This window comes from Ictalurus furcatus, chromosome 28 (genome assembly GCF_023375685.1).
Source record: "Ictalurus furcatus strain D&B chromosome 28, Billie_1.0, whole genome shotgun sequence".
NCBI lineage: Eukaryota > Metazoa > Chordata > Actinopteri > Siluriformes > Ictaluridae > Ictalurus > Ictalurus furcatus.
The window spans coordinates 5,641,606-5,656,881 of NC_071282.1; the positions used below are offsets into that span (position 1 = coordinate 5,641,606).

Here is a 15,276-nt window from a genome sequence, read left to right on the forward strand (position 1 = left end):
ATTTCTGTTTAGTCACCCAGCTGTCGTCTATTTACTGTCGTCAGGGAGACACTGCTGGTGATCGATCGCTTCCGTTACCGTGGCAATCCTGCAACAACGTTCCCACATGGACAACCCACACACACACACACACACACACACACACATCCAAAAGCTGTATCCGTTCATTTCTAAACGCATCTACAGACTCATTGATATTTTCTTTTTCCTTGTTTTTCTTGCGGCTGACGGTATCACCCGTTCTCCGGTCGGGGGATTTACCTAGATTCGATTTATTCCACGTTCTGATTTGTCATCGTTTATCATTTTCCGTCAAGCGGCCGTTGATCGGTGGCGAACGTTTAGAGCAGAGTTTTGTTCGTTCCCGCTGACAGGATCATTGATATCCATGATGTATTTGTGTTCATTAGGAGGAATGAAGGCAGACGTAGTGTAAAAAGGAAGAGAGAGGGGAAATATGTTTAATATGCTGACTATACACCACTGCGGGATCAGGCTCATCTGGCATAATCGCATAATAAGCTGTATCGGAGGTTATTAGGGACGCATTTAAATTACATTCGGTGTATTTGCGGCTGTTTCTGTTGGTTGTGTTTGTGTGGACACGCACTGGTTATTGCAATAGAAAGCAATGACGGCTAATCAGTACAGAGGGGTCTCGTGAAAAGTGGTGCGCGTGTATAAGTGTGTGTGTGTGTGTGTGTGTGTTGAGATAAAGAGAGCGTCCTGTCGGCCAACAGAACAAAATGTTCTTACATTTACCTCTCACACAAAATGCTCTCACACGAACCAATTACCTCTCCATGTCCATGTCCACAAACCAAGTCCATGATGCCATGTATCCTAACAGAATTCCAGGTCCTCTGGCAGAAAAACAGCCCTGAAACTTTAAAGATCCACCACCATATTTAACCATGGAATTGAGGTACTTTTCCATATGGCTACCTCTGGTTTGTGTACGCCAAAACCACCTCTGGTGTTTATTACCAAAAAGCTCTATTTTGGTTTCATCTGACCACAGAACCCGATCCCATGTGAAGTTCCAGTAGTGTCTGCAAACTGAAGACACTCGAGTTTGTTTTTGGATGAGAGTAGAGGCTTTTTTCTTGAAACCCTTCCAAACAACTTGTGGTGATGTAGGGGACTTCAGATTGTATTTTTGGAGACTTTCTGACCCCGAGACACAACTAACTTCTGCAATTCTCCAGCTGTGATCCTGGGAGATTTTTTGCCCACTCGAACCGTCCTCTTCACAGTGCGTTGAGACGATATAGACACACGTCCAATCCAATTTTGTGAAGCTCAACAATTTTTTGCCGCACATCACAGCTATATTCCTCGGTCTTACCCATTGTTATGAATGACTAAGCGAATTTAGCCTATGTGTTACCTCATATTTATACCCCTGTGAAACAGGAAGTCATGTTTGAACAATTTCCTGTTCCTTGTCACCCAGGTATACTAAATAAAATGTCAAATATCAAAGGGAATATACTTCACATATTTTTCTCCTATTTATTTTTGATAAACCTGTGTCGTGTTGTGCAATTGTATGATATCCATGAGAGCAGAGTATTTTTGTGATTTTTTTTTTTTTTTTTTTTTACAAAAGATCAAAAGGTTAAACAATAAAGGCAATTTTTCACAGCCTTCTTCGCTCATCTTTACCAAAGGGGCCAATATTAGCGGCGGGCGCTGTATAATGTTTGAAATTGCTTCAATGTTCTAGAAATCGCCATTTTACCATTTAAAGAAGTAAACCTGGAATTTATACCGGCGAACGCAACTCCTCTCCGCTTTTCTTTTTCTTCAGGAGGCATCAGCAGTACGAGTGTAAATGGTACATCCCGCTGGCTGATCTCACCTTCCAGACGCTGGATGACTCGGACTCCTGTACGCACGTGCAGACGCTTCCCGAGCACGAGATCGAGGAGATGAAGATCAAGATCTCGGTGATCAAGAGTGAGATCCAGAAAGAGAAGGTCAGACCGTGTCCAAGCTTTATTTCCTTTCATTTTATTGAGTTATTTATTTTTGGGTTGTTACTGAACCTGAAGCCTGTGAAGCTGCACTTTGTCCCTGACGCCCCCAGGCCATTTGAAAAGCTTAGAAAGCTTCCTTTTCTTTAAAAGTGTGGTCAACTAGCATTCAAATAGAAATATGGAAATAAGGTGTATATACACACACAGGAGTAGGCACAGGTCATTTGAGCTAAAAGAGGCACTGACTGTAACTGGTGCTTGGCCTTTGAATGTCCAAGGTTGCTACAGGCTGGCCTTGCTCTGGTACCACACACCCACACACCCACACACACACACAGGAAAGTGTGACCTGCGCTGTTGGAAACTCCACTATGCCGTGTTTATTTTCGCAGACAATGACTCATTAATATCGAGGTGTATTATTGAAAGCAGTTTTTTCCTGCAGTCAGATCAAGGCTGCCTTTATTATTGTTTAAAAAAAGAACGAGTTGCTTCTGATGAAGTGATGCTACTGGAAATAAGCCCCCTCATCCAGTTCCCAAGTCCCTCACACACGCACACACAAACACACACACACACACACTTCACACACGGCTCTTACAAGAATTAGGGGTTTCCTTGAAGCCTATGTTGTTGTTGTTGTTGTTGTTTCCAGTAAGACATTCGTAAACAGACACCGTGTGAAGTTAATTATGTCTCTCCAGAACACACACCCTCTCTACACAATTACACAATGCCTCAGTGCTTTGTTGTGTTTGACACACACACACACACACACACACACACACACACTCACACACACTCTGAGTCTTTAGAGAGGAGGGGCGAGTGAACAGCGGGAAAGCAACTACGAGGTGGCTTAAGCTTCTGTCAGGGAATCGATTGTAAATGTGATTGTGCTCCTGTTTTTGGACTGGATTCTGGCAGGTGTGTGTGTGTATGTGTCTCTGTGTGTGTGTGTGTGTGTGTGTGTGTCTTTTGATGTCTGTGTGTTTGTTGTGTCTGTCTGTGTGCACGAATGCACAAAATAACAGTAGTAGCACGGTTCCTAACGTGTGTGTGTGTGTGTTTGTGTTTAACAGAAAGCTCAGAAAGGCCAGAGCCGCAACGTGGACCGCTTGTGGAAGAAGATGAATGAGCAGGAGTCGTGTCTGCTGCTACACTCTCCCACAATCCCGTTCCGCATTCACAACAAAAACGGCAAGGTAACAAACATAATAACAAATAACACACTGCAGCACACTGTCCCACACGTCCGACACACTGTCCCACACGTCCGACACACTGTCCCACACGTCCAACACACTGTCCCACACATTCGACACACTGTCCCACACTGTAACACACATCCGACACACTGTCCCACACATTCGACACACTGTCCCACACATCCGACACACTGACCCACACTGTAACACACATCCGACACACTGTCCCACACTGTAACACACATCCGACACACTGTCCCACACTGTCCCACACGTCCGACACACTGTCCCACACGTCCGACACACTGTCCCACACTGTAACACACATCCGACACACTGTCCCACACTGTCCCACACTGTTACACACATCCGACACACTGTCCCACACTGTTACACACTGCCCCACGCTGTCCCACACGTCCAACACACTGTCCCACACATCCAACACACTGTCCCACACATTCGACACACTGTCCCACACTGTAACACACTGTCCCACACTGTAACACACATCCGACACACTGTCCCACACGTCCGACACACTGTCCCACACTGTTACACACTGTCCCACACTGTAACACACATCCGACACACTGTCCCACACTGTTACACACTGCCCCACGCTGTCCCACACGTCCAACACACTGTCCCACACGTCCAACACACTGTCCCACACATTCGACACACTGTCCCACACGTCCGACACACTGTCCCACACTGTAACACACTGTCCCACACTGTAACACACATCCGACACACTGTCCCACACTGTCCCACACTGTCCCACACTGTTACACACTGTCCCACACTGTAACACACATCCGACACACTGTCCCACACTGTTACACACTGCCCCACGCTGTCCCACACGTCCAACACACTGTCCCACACGTCCAACACACTGTCCCACACGTCCGACACACTGTCCCACACATTCGACACACTGTCCCACACATCCGACACACTGTCCCACACTGTAACACACTGTCCCAAACTGTAACACACATCCGACACACTGTCCCACACTGTTACACACTGCCCCACGCTGTCCCACACGTCCAACACACTGTCCCACACATTCAACACACTGTCCCACACATTCAACACACTGTCCCACACATCTGACACACTGTCCCACACTGTAACACACTGTCCCACACTGTAACACACATCCGACACACTGTCCCACACGTCCGACACACTGTCCCACACTGTAACACACTGTCCCACACTGTAACACACTGTCCCAAACTGTAACACACATCCGACACACTGTCCCACACTGTCCCACACTGTTACACACATCCGACACACTGTCCCACACTGTTACACACTGCCCCACGCTGTCCCACACGTCCAACACACTGTCCCACACATTCGACACACTGTCCCACACATTCGACACACTGTCCCACACATCCGACACACTGTCCCACACTGTAACACACATCCGACACACTGTCCCACACTGTCCCACAAGTCCGACACACTGTCCCACACATCCGACACACTGTCCCACACTGTAACACACATCCGACACACTGTCCCACACTGTCCCACAAGTCCGACACACTGTCCCACACTGTAACACACATCCGACACACTGTCCCACACTGTCCCACACTGTTACACACTGTCCCACACTGTAACACACATCCGACACACTGTCCCACACTGTTACACACTGCCCCACGTTGTCCCACACGTCCAACACACTGTCCCACACATTCGACACACTGTCCCACACATTCGACACACTGTCCCACACATCCGACACACTGTAACACACTGTCCCACACTGTAACACACATCCGACACACTGTCCCACACTGTCCCACACGTCCAACACACTGTCCCACACGTCCGACACACTGTCCCACACTGTAACACACATCCGACACACTGTCCCACACTGTAACACACATCCGACACACTGTCCCACACTGTAACACACATCCGACACACTGTCCCACACTGTAACACACATCCGACACACTGTCCCACACTGTTACACACTGCCCCACGCTGTCCCACACGTCCAACACACTGTCCCACACATTCGACACACTGTCCCACACATTCGACACACTGTCCCACACATCCGACACACTGTCCCACACTGTAACACACTGTCCCACACTGTAACACACATCCGACACGCTGTCCCGCACATCCGACACACTGTCCCACACTGTAACACACTGTCCCACACTGTAACACACATCCAACACACTGTAACACACATCCGACACACTGTAACACACTGTAACACACTGTAACACACATCCGACACACTGTTACACACTGTCCCACGCTGTTATACACATCCGACACACTGTTATACACATCCGACACACTGTCCCACACTGTAACACACTGTAACACACTGTCCCACACTGTAACACACTGTAACACACTGTCCCACACTGTAACATATATCTGACACACTGTAACACACATCCGGCACACTGCCCCACACTGTTACACACATCCGACACACTGCAGCGCATTGTAACACACACACCAGTGCCAAATAACATACTAATACACACTTCAGCACAATATAAAACGCCACAGTAAAATAACACACACCAATTTAAGTGCCAAATTCACTGACCTCCAACTTTTGTGTGGCACTGCAATCTCTTTCCACTAGAGGGTGGCATTGCTATTTTTCTAATTTTTTCTAAAATGCCTCTCCCTCTCCCTCTCTCTCTCCCTCTCTCTCCCTCTCTCTCCCTCTCTCTCTCTCTCTCTCTCTCTTTCTCACACAGAGCTACTTGTTCCTGCTTTCCTCAGACTATGAGAGGTCAGAATGGAGAGAGAGCATTCAGAAGCTCCAGAAGAAAGGTTTCACACACACACACACAAACACACCCTTAAACTCAGTCAGGTGCTGCTGAAACAGTGGCATAGAGTAATTTATAGACAGTGCACATGCGCACATACACACACTCATACACATTACTTCGGAGTGTGTGAGGAATCCCAGCCTCTTATTGTCTTGTTTGTTATTGCAGACCTCCAGTCATGTGTGTTGAGCTCCTTGGAGCTCCAGGTCCTCACCAGCTCCTGCTTCAAGCTGCGCACCGTCCATAACATCCCTGTCACAACTAATAAAGATGGTAAAACACACACACACACACACACACACACACACACACACACACACAACTGCGGCTTGTACTTCTGCACATGCTGACTAATGTATCCTAAATACACCTAAAACCCCAGGAGTTTTTGTAAAAATGCTGTCAGGCCGTGACACACTTCAGAGTCCAAACCTGTGCTCAGCTACAGATGAAAGAGCCTACCACACACACACACACACACACACACACACACACACACACACACACACACACCTTCCTTCCCAGGAGTAGAGAAATAACAGAATTCAGGTTAGTGCCTGGTTCCAATCCACTGACAACCTCTGCCCCGTCTCGCTCGGTGCCGAGTTAGTGAGGAAGGGGCTCGCTTTTCTTCTTTATTTTCCTGCCCGTTTGGATCCGTCTGGCATTAAAGCCATCTGTCAGACCCACAGAGAAACCTCAGATCCGCCACGCCGAGAGTAGCAGGGCATTGTGGGAGAAAAGATCGTTTCTGCGAATTAAACGGTTTCTCAGAAGAATCCTCGTGCTGGTTATTTTTTTTTTTTTCCCCAGAGGTGGGGTAACGTTCAACTTTTTTTCACTGGACTCGAAGATGATCGCAGTGGAACGATCCGAAGCTGCCTTCGGGGAAACTCGACGAAACATCTGATCAAACATTTTGTTTTCTTAAATGTTTAACCCTGAAACTAGGGGTCGAACAGAATAAACTATACGCCCATTGCCACTGTTTATAGACCGAAGCGAGTAGGCAAGGTCTGTAATACTGAGAATGAGAATTACGAGGCTTGCTAACGTTGCCACCTGACCAATTCAGAATCAGGAATTCAACAGCGCCGTGGTATGAAAAGCGCGAAAATGTGTCATATTCCCGTGGGTGTGGAAACTACTGGAATATTTCATGAGATGGACTTGTTTAAATAATCACTCTCAAAGCGTTGTACACTTCCTTCAAGTGTGTGCTGTAGATCAGAGAAATGCTGAGGAGCAGCGCTAAGGAGTTCTGCTCATATTATTATTATTATTATTATTATTATTATTATTATTATTATTCGCTCAAGCAGGCTGCCTTGCTTTTCAGACTGTAAAAAAAAACAAGAACAACAAGCAAAAAAAAAAAACCCACAAAGACTTTCCACTTTAGTCGAAGCCAGACCGAGCGTCTAAACGAGCCGCGTTCCAGGAGAGTTGGCGCTGAGCGCGCTGATGAGTCGACTGTTTCGGGGTTTTTATTTGACGTGCTCGTCTGAACCAACGTCCGCTGTTAATTGGGTTGTATAACATGCATTCGACTGTTAAAAGGAGCCACAGGCTTTGTACGGAGTGACATTAAAGCGTTTGAGCGCGTTTAGATGCGTGAACAGTTTTCGTGCGATGCCCGGCCCCCCGGTGGTCAGTTGAGGTATCTCGTCTGTAAATGTCATTTTCGATTTGCTGATGAAGAAAGCGGTTAATAAAATAGAAAAAGAAAAAAAAAAAACGATTTGCTTCATGACACGATATGATGAGTTATTCTCATATGTCCGCTGCTTTCCCAAGTTTTTTTTCTTTCTTTCTTTCTTTTTTTTTCTGAAGACAGAGCGGGGACAAGGTAAAATAAAAACCAGCTGGTGCTGGAATGCAAGAACGAAATTTCAGCCAAGGGTCATAGTTTGTGTCTTTTTTTTTTTTTTTTAAAGGCTTTTCAGATCGAAATACTTCGAATTGTTCATGACACAGAAGAGTTCTTCTGATTAACAGGAAGTGGGCGACATTTTTCTTTCTTTCTTTCTTTTACAATATTACTGTTAAGAGGCATTGCATGAAGCTAGAATGTTAAAGAGCCCTGTTCATATACGAGTGTGTGTGTGTGTGTGTGTGGTGAGTGATGAGTGTGTTGCATAAAGAGGATTAGCTGCGTGGGGTCCAATTTCCTCTCCTCCAGCTGTATGTGGTTCAGAGATTGTGCTGGAGATCTTCTGAAAGTATACACACCTGCGCACACACACACACACACACACAAGCCAGCATTTATTTTGCTGGGTAGGCTTGCTCTTTCTCCCTCTCTCACTCACACACACACACACACACACACATACAAACACATACAACAATCTCTATCTGTTTACGTACTTCCTCACATAACACTTTGATGGATCGGTGTGAGAATCTGAACCTGATCTCTTCCGGCTAAGCAAACGCCAGCAGAGGCGATGCAAGCAACTTCCTCTGATTCATAATGATAAACTCGCAGAGCCATTTTTTTCCCCTAAATGACACAATGCCCTGTGGGTGCTTGGACCCCAGTTCCGAGAACCGTCTTAAGATCCTGAGCGGTGATCAGGAGGTTGTAGTCCAAGTCCACTCGCAGTCCTGTCCACTGTTGGGCCTTAAGGCAAAACTCATAGCTGTTAAAGTGATACCAGGAACTAACTTGTCTCGTGGACGTTCGGAAACATTGACTGTAAATATACATGGATAAATGACGGACATAACAAAGAAAAAAATGTCCCTCTAGCAACTCGCTCATACTCGCGAAGTCGCTCGTGGCCGTGTTTAAAGGAAAGGAAAGAAAGGTGACTGGAGTTTCTCAATCACTTCTCACATTCAACACTGGTCTCGTGGGGCCGCTGACGTACGCAGGCTTTCTCCATGCGCGTCTGGACGGGTGCCGCGTGGAAGTGCGGTACGAACGGAGGAACAAGATGTGCTTAAAAGATGAATGAAGCTGTGTAGAGAAAGCCTTTCTGTCTTCCCGTAGTGTCACTCTAACGCTCTTTCAACACTGTGTGTTTCAGATGAGGAATCTTCCGGCCTGTACGGCTTCCTGCACGTCATCGTCCACTCTGCCACCGGCTTCAAAGAGTCAGCCAGTAAGTTGGGGGTGTGTGTGTGTGTGTGTGTGTTTTGTTTACACCCATACAGTTAACTGCATTATTTCATTGTCCCCAGTATAAGTACAACTAATGTACAGTATCTCTTTGAGGGGATTGTATTTCTTGTTCCTTAGTAGTGTTAACCTGCTTCATGCACATAAATGTTCATGAGTACGGAATGCCAGAGAGAGAGAGAGGGGGGGGGGGGGAGGGAGAGAGAGAGAGAGAGAGAGAGGGGGGGGGGTGGGAGTGAGAAAAGAGAGATAGACAGCTGGGGAAACCACCCCCCCAGGGAGGGGCAGACAAGTAGATGGACAGATGGACAGGTAGGGGTAGATGGACAGATAGACAGGTAGGGGTAGATGACAGATAGACAGGTAGGGGTAGATGACAGATAGACAGGTAGGGGTAGATGACAGACAGACAGGTAGGGGTAGATGACGGATAGACAGGTAGGGGTAGATGACGGATAGACAGGTAGGGGTAGATGGACGGATAGACAGGTAGGGGTAGATGGACGGATAGACAGGTAGGGGTAGATGGACGGATAGACAGGTAGGGGTAGATGACGGATAGACAGGTAGGGGTAGATGACGGACAGACAGGTAGGGGTAGATGACGGACAGACAGGTGGGGTAGATGGACGGATAGACAGGTAGGGGTAGATGACGGACAGACAGGTAGGGGTAGATGACGGACAGACAGGTAGGGGTAGATGACGGACAGACAGGTAGGGGTAGATGACGGACAGACAGGTAGGGGTAGATGACAGACAGACAGGTAGGGGTAGATGACAGATAGACAGGTAGGGGTAGATGGACGGATAGACAGATGGGGTAGATGACAGACAGACAGGTAGGGGTAGATGGACAGATAGACAGGTAGGGGTAGATGACGGATAGACGGGTAGGGGTAGATGACGGATAAACGGGTAGGGGTAGATGGACGGATAGACAGGTAGGGGTAGATGACAGACAGACAGGTAGGGGTAGATGGACAGATGCACATTGCTCTGTTGATTGTATTTCTATGACGATGGTCAGTTGACCCATCAGTCAGTTTCCACTGTGGAGATAAACGACAGATCCGTTTCCTTTGAATATCCAGGACGTTGTTGCAGGTGGTTATGTTGAAGTGAATTAGCATAGCTCTAATAGCGTTAGCTGTTGCATATGGCGGCCGCAAGCTGTAGATTAGACTGACTTAGATTAGACTGACGCACGCTCACGCTGTAGATTAGACTGACGCACGCTCACGCTGTAGATTAGACTGACGCACGCTCACGCTGTAGATTAGACTGACACACGCTCACGCTGTAGATTAGACTGACGCACGCTCACGCTGTAGATTAGACCGTGCGTGATAACAATCAGGCGTCTGTTTTAAAGTGGTACCAAAGAGCGCAGCGCAGTGCAGATCGCTTCTTTCAGAAAGAGAACAACTGCACTGACATCTATCAAAAGAGGCATTGTATTTCTGTGTGTCTCGCATCTGTTGCTTTTCTTTGTCAACCCCACCCCCCCCGGCTTGGCGTGTGGTTTCCATTCATCATTGATTTTCCTCGGCATACGAGAACACGTTTCATCTGTCTCCCCTTCACCATATTGCAAAAACCCTGTGAGAATAACGAGCGTGCCCTCATTCGATGGATCATACAGTTCACTGTACGTAATAACGATAATAATCGTTACGTGAATAGCGGCTTGAAATTCAGCTTCCACGGGGAAATTAAATCGATATAACAATCCTTTATAAAAGTAAGAAGCAAATAATGAACAAGCGAGAGAAGGAGCATTAGCGGTAACGGGAATTCGCTTTTGCGGACGTCCCACGACTTGAAATGTAGCTTGTTTTATCATGAGCTTCATGGAATTGTGTGCCATATGATCCTAGAATTTTATATATATATATATTTCATATGTTTCCTATTTCAGCCTATAATTTAATCCAGGCTTCTTCTCTTTCTGTTCCTTTTTATTAACGTTGGCATTCTGTATTCAGATACACAAAGTGTTATCGTGCTCTTAATTCTGAAAAAGACGCAGACCCAGGTTCTGGAAGAAAAATAAAATGAAAAACACACGCGTACTGTACAGTAAATAGCGAAACCCTTGCATGGCATCACTGTTACTGTTGATCCGGACGCACGTTTTTTTTTTTCCCTTCCTCGACGTGTGCATATGTGGACATCCAACGTCCTGGCTAGCATGTGCGTCGCTGGGCCATTCACAAGCGCAAACGTTATTCCTTATGCAGCAGCCATCACAAAGTGACCACAAGCATTTGAACCTCGAGCAGTCGCACATCTGCACGGGCAAACATCACCAAACCCCAACCCTGTTTCTGCTTATTTTCCGCTCTGTTTTGTAAAACAAGCTTTTGTGTAGAACACCAGCAAGTCAAGCTTGGTATTATTTTTTACCCCCCCCCTTCCCGGTTGCCGAAGCAGCGACGCTCTGCCGTATCAGCTTTTTCCTCTCTCTTTTACGAGCATGTAAATAGCCCGAGCCATCACTTTCAGCGCGTGCACTGCTTCTCTGAAGCTCAGACCCCTGCCGTGCTTCATTTCTCATTCATGCTGCTTTCTTTTTTAAGCACTTTGCGCTCTCCGTCTATGTACAGGCCCGAAATAGACATGCTGGAAATTTGTTATACAATATATGTACTAGAACTAGAGTGGAGGAGGGGGGTGGGGGGGTTAAATCTAATATACAGTAGGTATGAAAAGGATTAAGGGCCTTGCTCAAGGGCCCAACAGTGGCAGCTTGGCAGTGCTCGATCAGTAACCCAGAGTCTTAACCGTCCAGCCCACTTTGACCACTGGTGTCAGGACACTGTTGGGTTTCTGTGTGTAGAGTACCTTGACTGGGTTTAGCTGCTGGTGAGCAGGCTGATGGGAAACGGGAGGGTTGGGAGTCCCCTGCTGGACAAACAATTCATACCTCTCCACAAAAACATTGGTACAGGTATAAAACTAAAAGCTTTTTTGGGAGGAAAACATTGTATACAACTGGCACAAGACAATTATAATATTTAAACCTGGTAGGCTAGGTGGAAAAAAAAAATACTTATATAAATTCTTAAATCCCTGAGTGTCTACTTTCATATGAGCCATTAACCAGTACTGTGGAGTCTGACATATTTTTGGCTTCTGTTAAAAGGAGCCTAAGCCATTCGATGTGTCGTGGAGCACAATTATCTATAAGCCTCTGGGTTAAGGGGTAGGGTGGCAAGAAGGAAACCGAGAACATCGGAGGCTGTCCAGATTTCACAAAACCAATGCATCGAGTCGTTCTAAACGATGGCTTGTTGTCTGAGACCTTAATTGGCCTTAGTTCTAGAAGATATATTTTGTCAGAATACAACAGGGCTCATCAGTCACCATGCGTAGAGTGAAGCATGGTGGTGGCAGCATGACGCTTTAAAGATGCTTCTCTTCAACTGGGGAGGTATTTTGGCACAAACCCTGCTGGCCACTGTCAAAAAGATGAACATGAAAAGGAATCGCATTTTCCAACAGCCCAAAGCGAAGTCTTCAGATGTCCCAGTCATGGGTCAGACCTCTGTCCCACAGCAAGCCAGTGGAGATCCCCTGAGAGTTTGAAGAGAACTTTTTGCAAGGAGTACTGGAATAATAGTCCATGATTGGAAAGGTGATAGAGATTTATATATTCACTAAGAATACATTTTCTCTTGAATGAAAGATTAAACATGGACAACTTTCTGTCATGCTTTTATCACGTGCCGTTTCAACAAGGATGTGGATGTAGATGGTTGATAAAGAAGTACTAAGGTTCTTTGGATATCTTGTTGCATAGATGAGAAGAACCCTATAACAGAGGGTGTCTATATGAGGAATGTAGATCTCCTTTAAGAAGCTAGGACCTCGTGAGAAGAACTGTTGGAGGAAGCTACAGCAGCCAGTAAACCTCACAAGGTTTAGTAGGTCTTCGATTATCATTAGCCGTCATGAAGGCTTAGTGAAATAATAATAATAATAATAATAATAATAATGTGATATGACAGTTGAATAAAGACTTCTCACTCTGTGATGCTAGTCAGCTCTGTGCTTTTATATCTGTTTATCTTCATCAAGAAAACTGGCTTTCTCCTCTACCTCCTCCTCAGGTCTGAATCATCCGTATATCGGGCCTTGCTCGTGACTTACTTTTAAAATACTTCCTTTAGAAGAATACGGTTACGTGACGCAAGACGTGCGTTCCCGACACCAACGTGTGTGAGAAATTTCTCTTTCGATTTACTCCTTTGGAGTCAATTTTATTTTACTTTTATTTTATTTTTTAAAAATCTTTGGAGGGAAAAAAAAAAAAATTAAAAATATTATTTGATCAGTTTTGTTGTCCAAACAATGTCTGAATACATTCCAGGTGTATTCATGGATAGGTCTGGAAGGTCCCGAGTATTATATGCTTGCTGCTCTTTTGGAGGATCAAACAAATCTGTAATTCAGCTTTAAATTTGAGTTTGAAGTAATAGAGCAACTGGATTAGCTAATTTACCACAAATTATTTCATCAGTTAAATACATATCACAGTCAAGTATCGGTTAGTGCAGAGCTTCTCAAGCAATAAGCTTTGTCCAAAAAGTCGCTAGAGTTTTGTCGCGCTTTTGGGGTCTGAAAAGGCGCTAATTTGGCAACACTGGTCTGCAATGACAGCTAGATAAAAGCCAGACTAAGCTCCGCCTCTCCCTGGCAAAAAGTAAATACAGAGGGAGAGGGAATGCAGGGTTTTTCATTTATGTGCATTCTATTTCTACGATAAAATACACCGAGTACCCAATTGATGCCGTTTTTTTCTTGAAAACAATTTGCGCCCCCCCTTCCGAGCTCTCCGCGCGCCCTCAGGTTGAGAACCACTGGGTTAGTGTATTGACTGAGACGCACTAACACATCGTTGCCATGAGAGGCTGCTCTTGATGTTCAGCACACTCTCTACATGGCTTCCAGGTCAGAGGTCACACCGTAAACAATCCATCACAATGTCATTGGACGATATCAACTGCTTGGTGCAGTGAATCAAGCTAAACCCTGTGTGTGTGTGTGTGTGTGTGTGTGTGTGTGTGTGTGGATGTTGGAGAGCCGTCATTACTGGGATGGAATCGAGCTGTTTGAACTGCAGCGTCAGCTCCGAGGGGGTCGCGACCTCGCTAGTGTGTTTATCTCCAAATTTCTCCTCCTAGCGTTGACGCACAGGGACATGTCTACTGCGTAATGGTCTTTGCTTGAAAGCTTGGATCCATTCTGTAGTCTGCTGGTCAGCAAGTCGCGAGCTGTGATTATCGATCCTCGTTACAGTATCTAGCGTCCTTATTTATCATTTGGTGTTGTGGTATCGGCTCGTCGAACAGAGATGCTTCTTTCGACGTGGAAATACGATGTCCTTTCATTTCTTTCCATCTTTGTGTGTCTTTCTCAGATCTCTACTGCACGCTGGAAGTGGATTCCTTCGGTTACTTTGTTAGCAAAGCCAAGACCCGTGTTTTCCGCGACACCACCGAGCCCCACTGGAACGAGGTAAGCGTTCTGTTTAGTCGTTTTTCTCCGGGTCCGCCGGAGTTCGTCGTAGTCTCTCCGACGCTCGGATTTCATCTGTGTCTCTTGCGACGACTCTCCAACAGGAGTTCGAAATTGAGCTGGAGGGCTCGCAGTGCCTGCGCATCCTGTGCTACGAGAAGTGCTACGACAAGTCCAAGCTCAACAAGGACGACAACGAGATCGTAGACAAGATCATGGGCAAGGGGCAAGTGCAGGTAGGAGGGACACGCTACGTTTCGTACGTTCACACACACTCACAAACGGCTGTCCGTTTCCGTCCGTCCTCTGTGACGCCGACGAGGAAAAGTCCCGTCTTTGCACGCTTGGATGCGTGTAATAGTTTTGCTCTGAAAATGTCGCATTCTCTGTGTATTTGTGTCACAAGGACGGTAGGCAGCTATAAAAACTAGCATCGTATGAGATTTTTAAAATCAAATAATCGAGGGTTAGCCAGGCCAAGTAGCGTATCATGTGCATGGGCGAACGATAATCGCTGCACCAGTTCTAATGGTTTTGTCATTATCCACTGTGTTTAACCTAACACTAAATTATTGTTCCAACTGC

General features: G+C 46.1%; 1 protein-coding gene across 3 annotated transcripts in view; it reads left to right on the forward strand.

The window, feature by feature from the left end:
• Positions 1-15,276, forward strand: part of abr (ABR activator of RhoGEF and GTPase) — a 147,293-nt gene that overhangs the window by 93,468 nt on the left and 38,549 nt on the right. For all 3 annotated transcript variants that reach the window (XM_053618300.1, XM_053618301.1, XM_053618302.1), the window contains 7 exons: positions 1,814-1,982; positions 3,065-3,187; positions 5,965-6,040; positions 6,211-6,315; positions 9,078-9,152; positions 14,594-14,691; positions 14,796-14,927. In XM_053618300.1, coding sequence (XP_053474275.1) covers positions 1,814-1,982; positions 3,065-3,187; positions 5,965-6,040; positions 6,211-6,315; positions 9,078-9,152; positions 14,594-14,691; positions 14,796-14,927 — 778 coding nt within the window. The remainder of the gene's footprint in view (positions 1-1,813; positions 1,983-3,064; positions 3,188-5,964; positions 6,041-6,210; positions 6,316-9,077; positions 9,153-14,593; positions 14,692-14,795; positions 14,928-15,276) is intronic.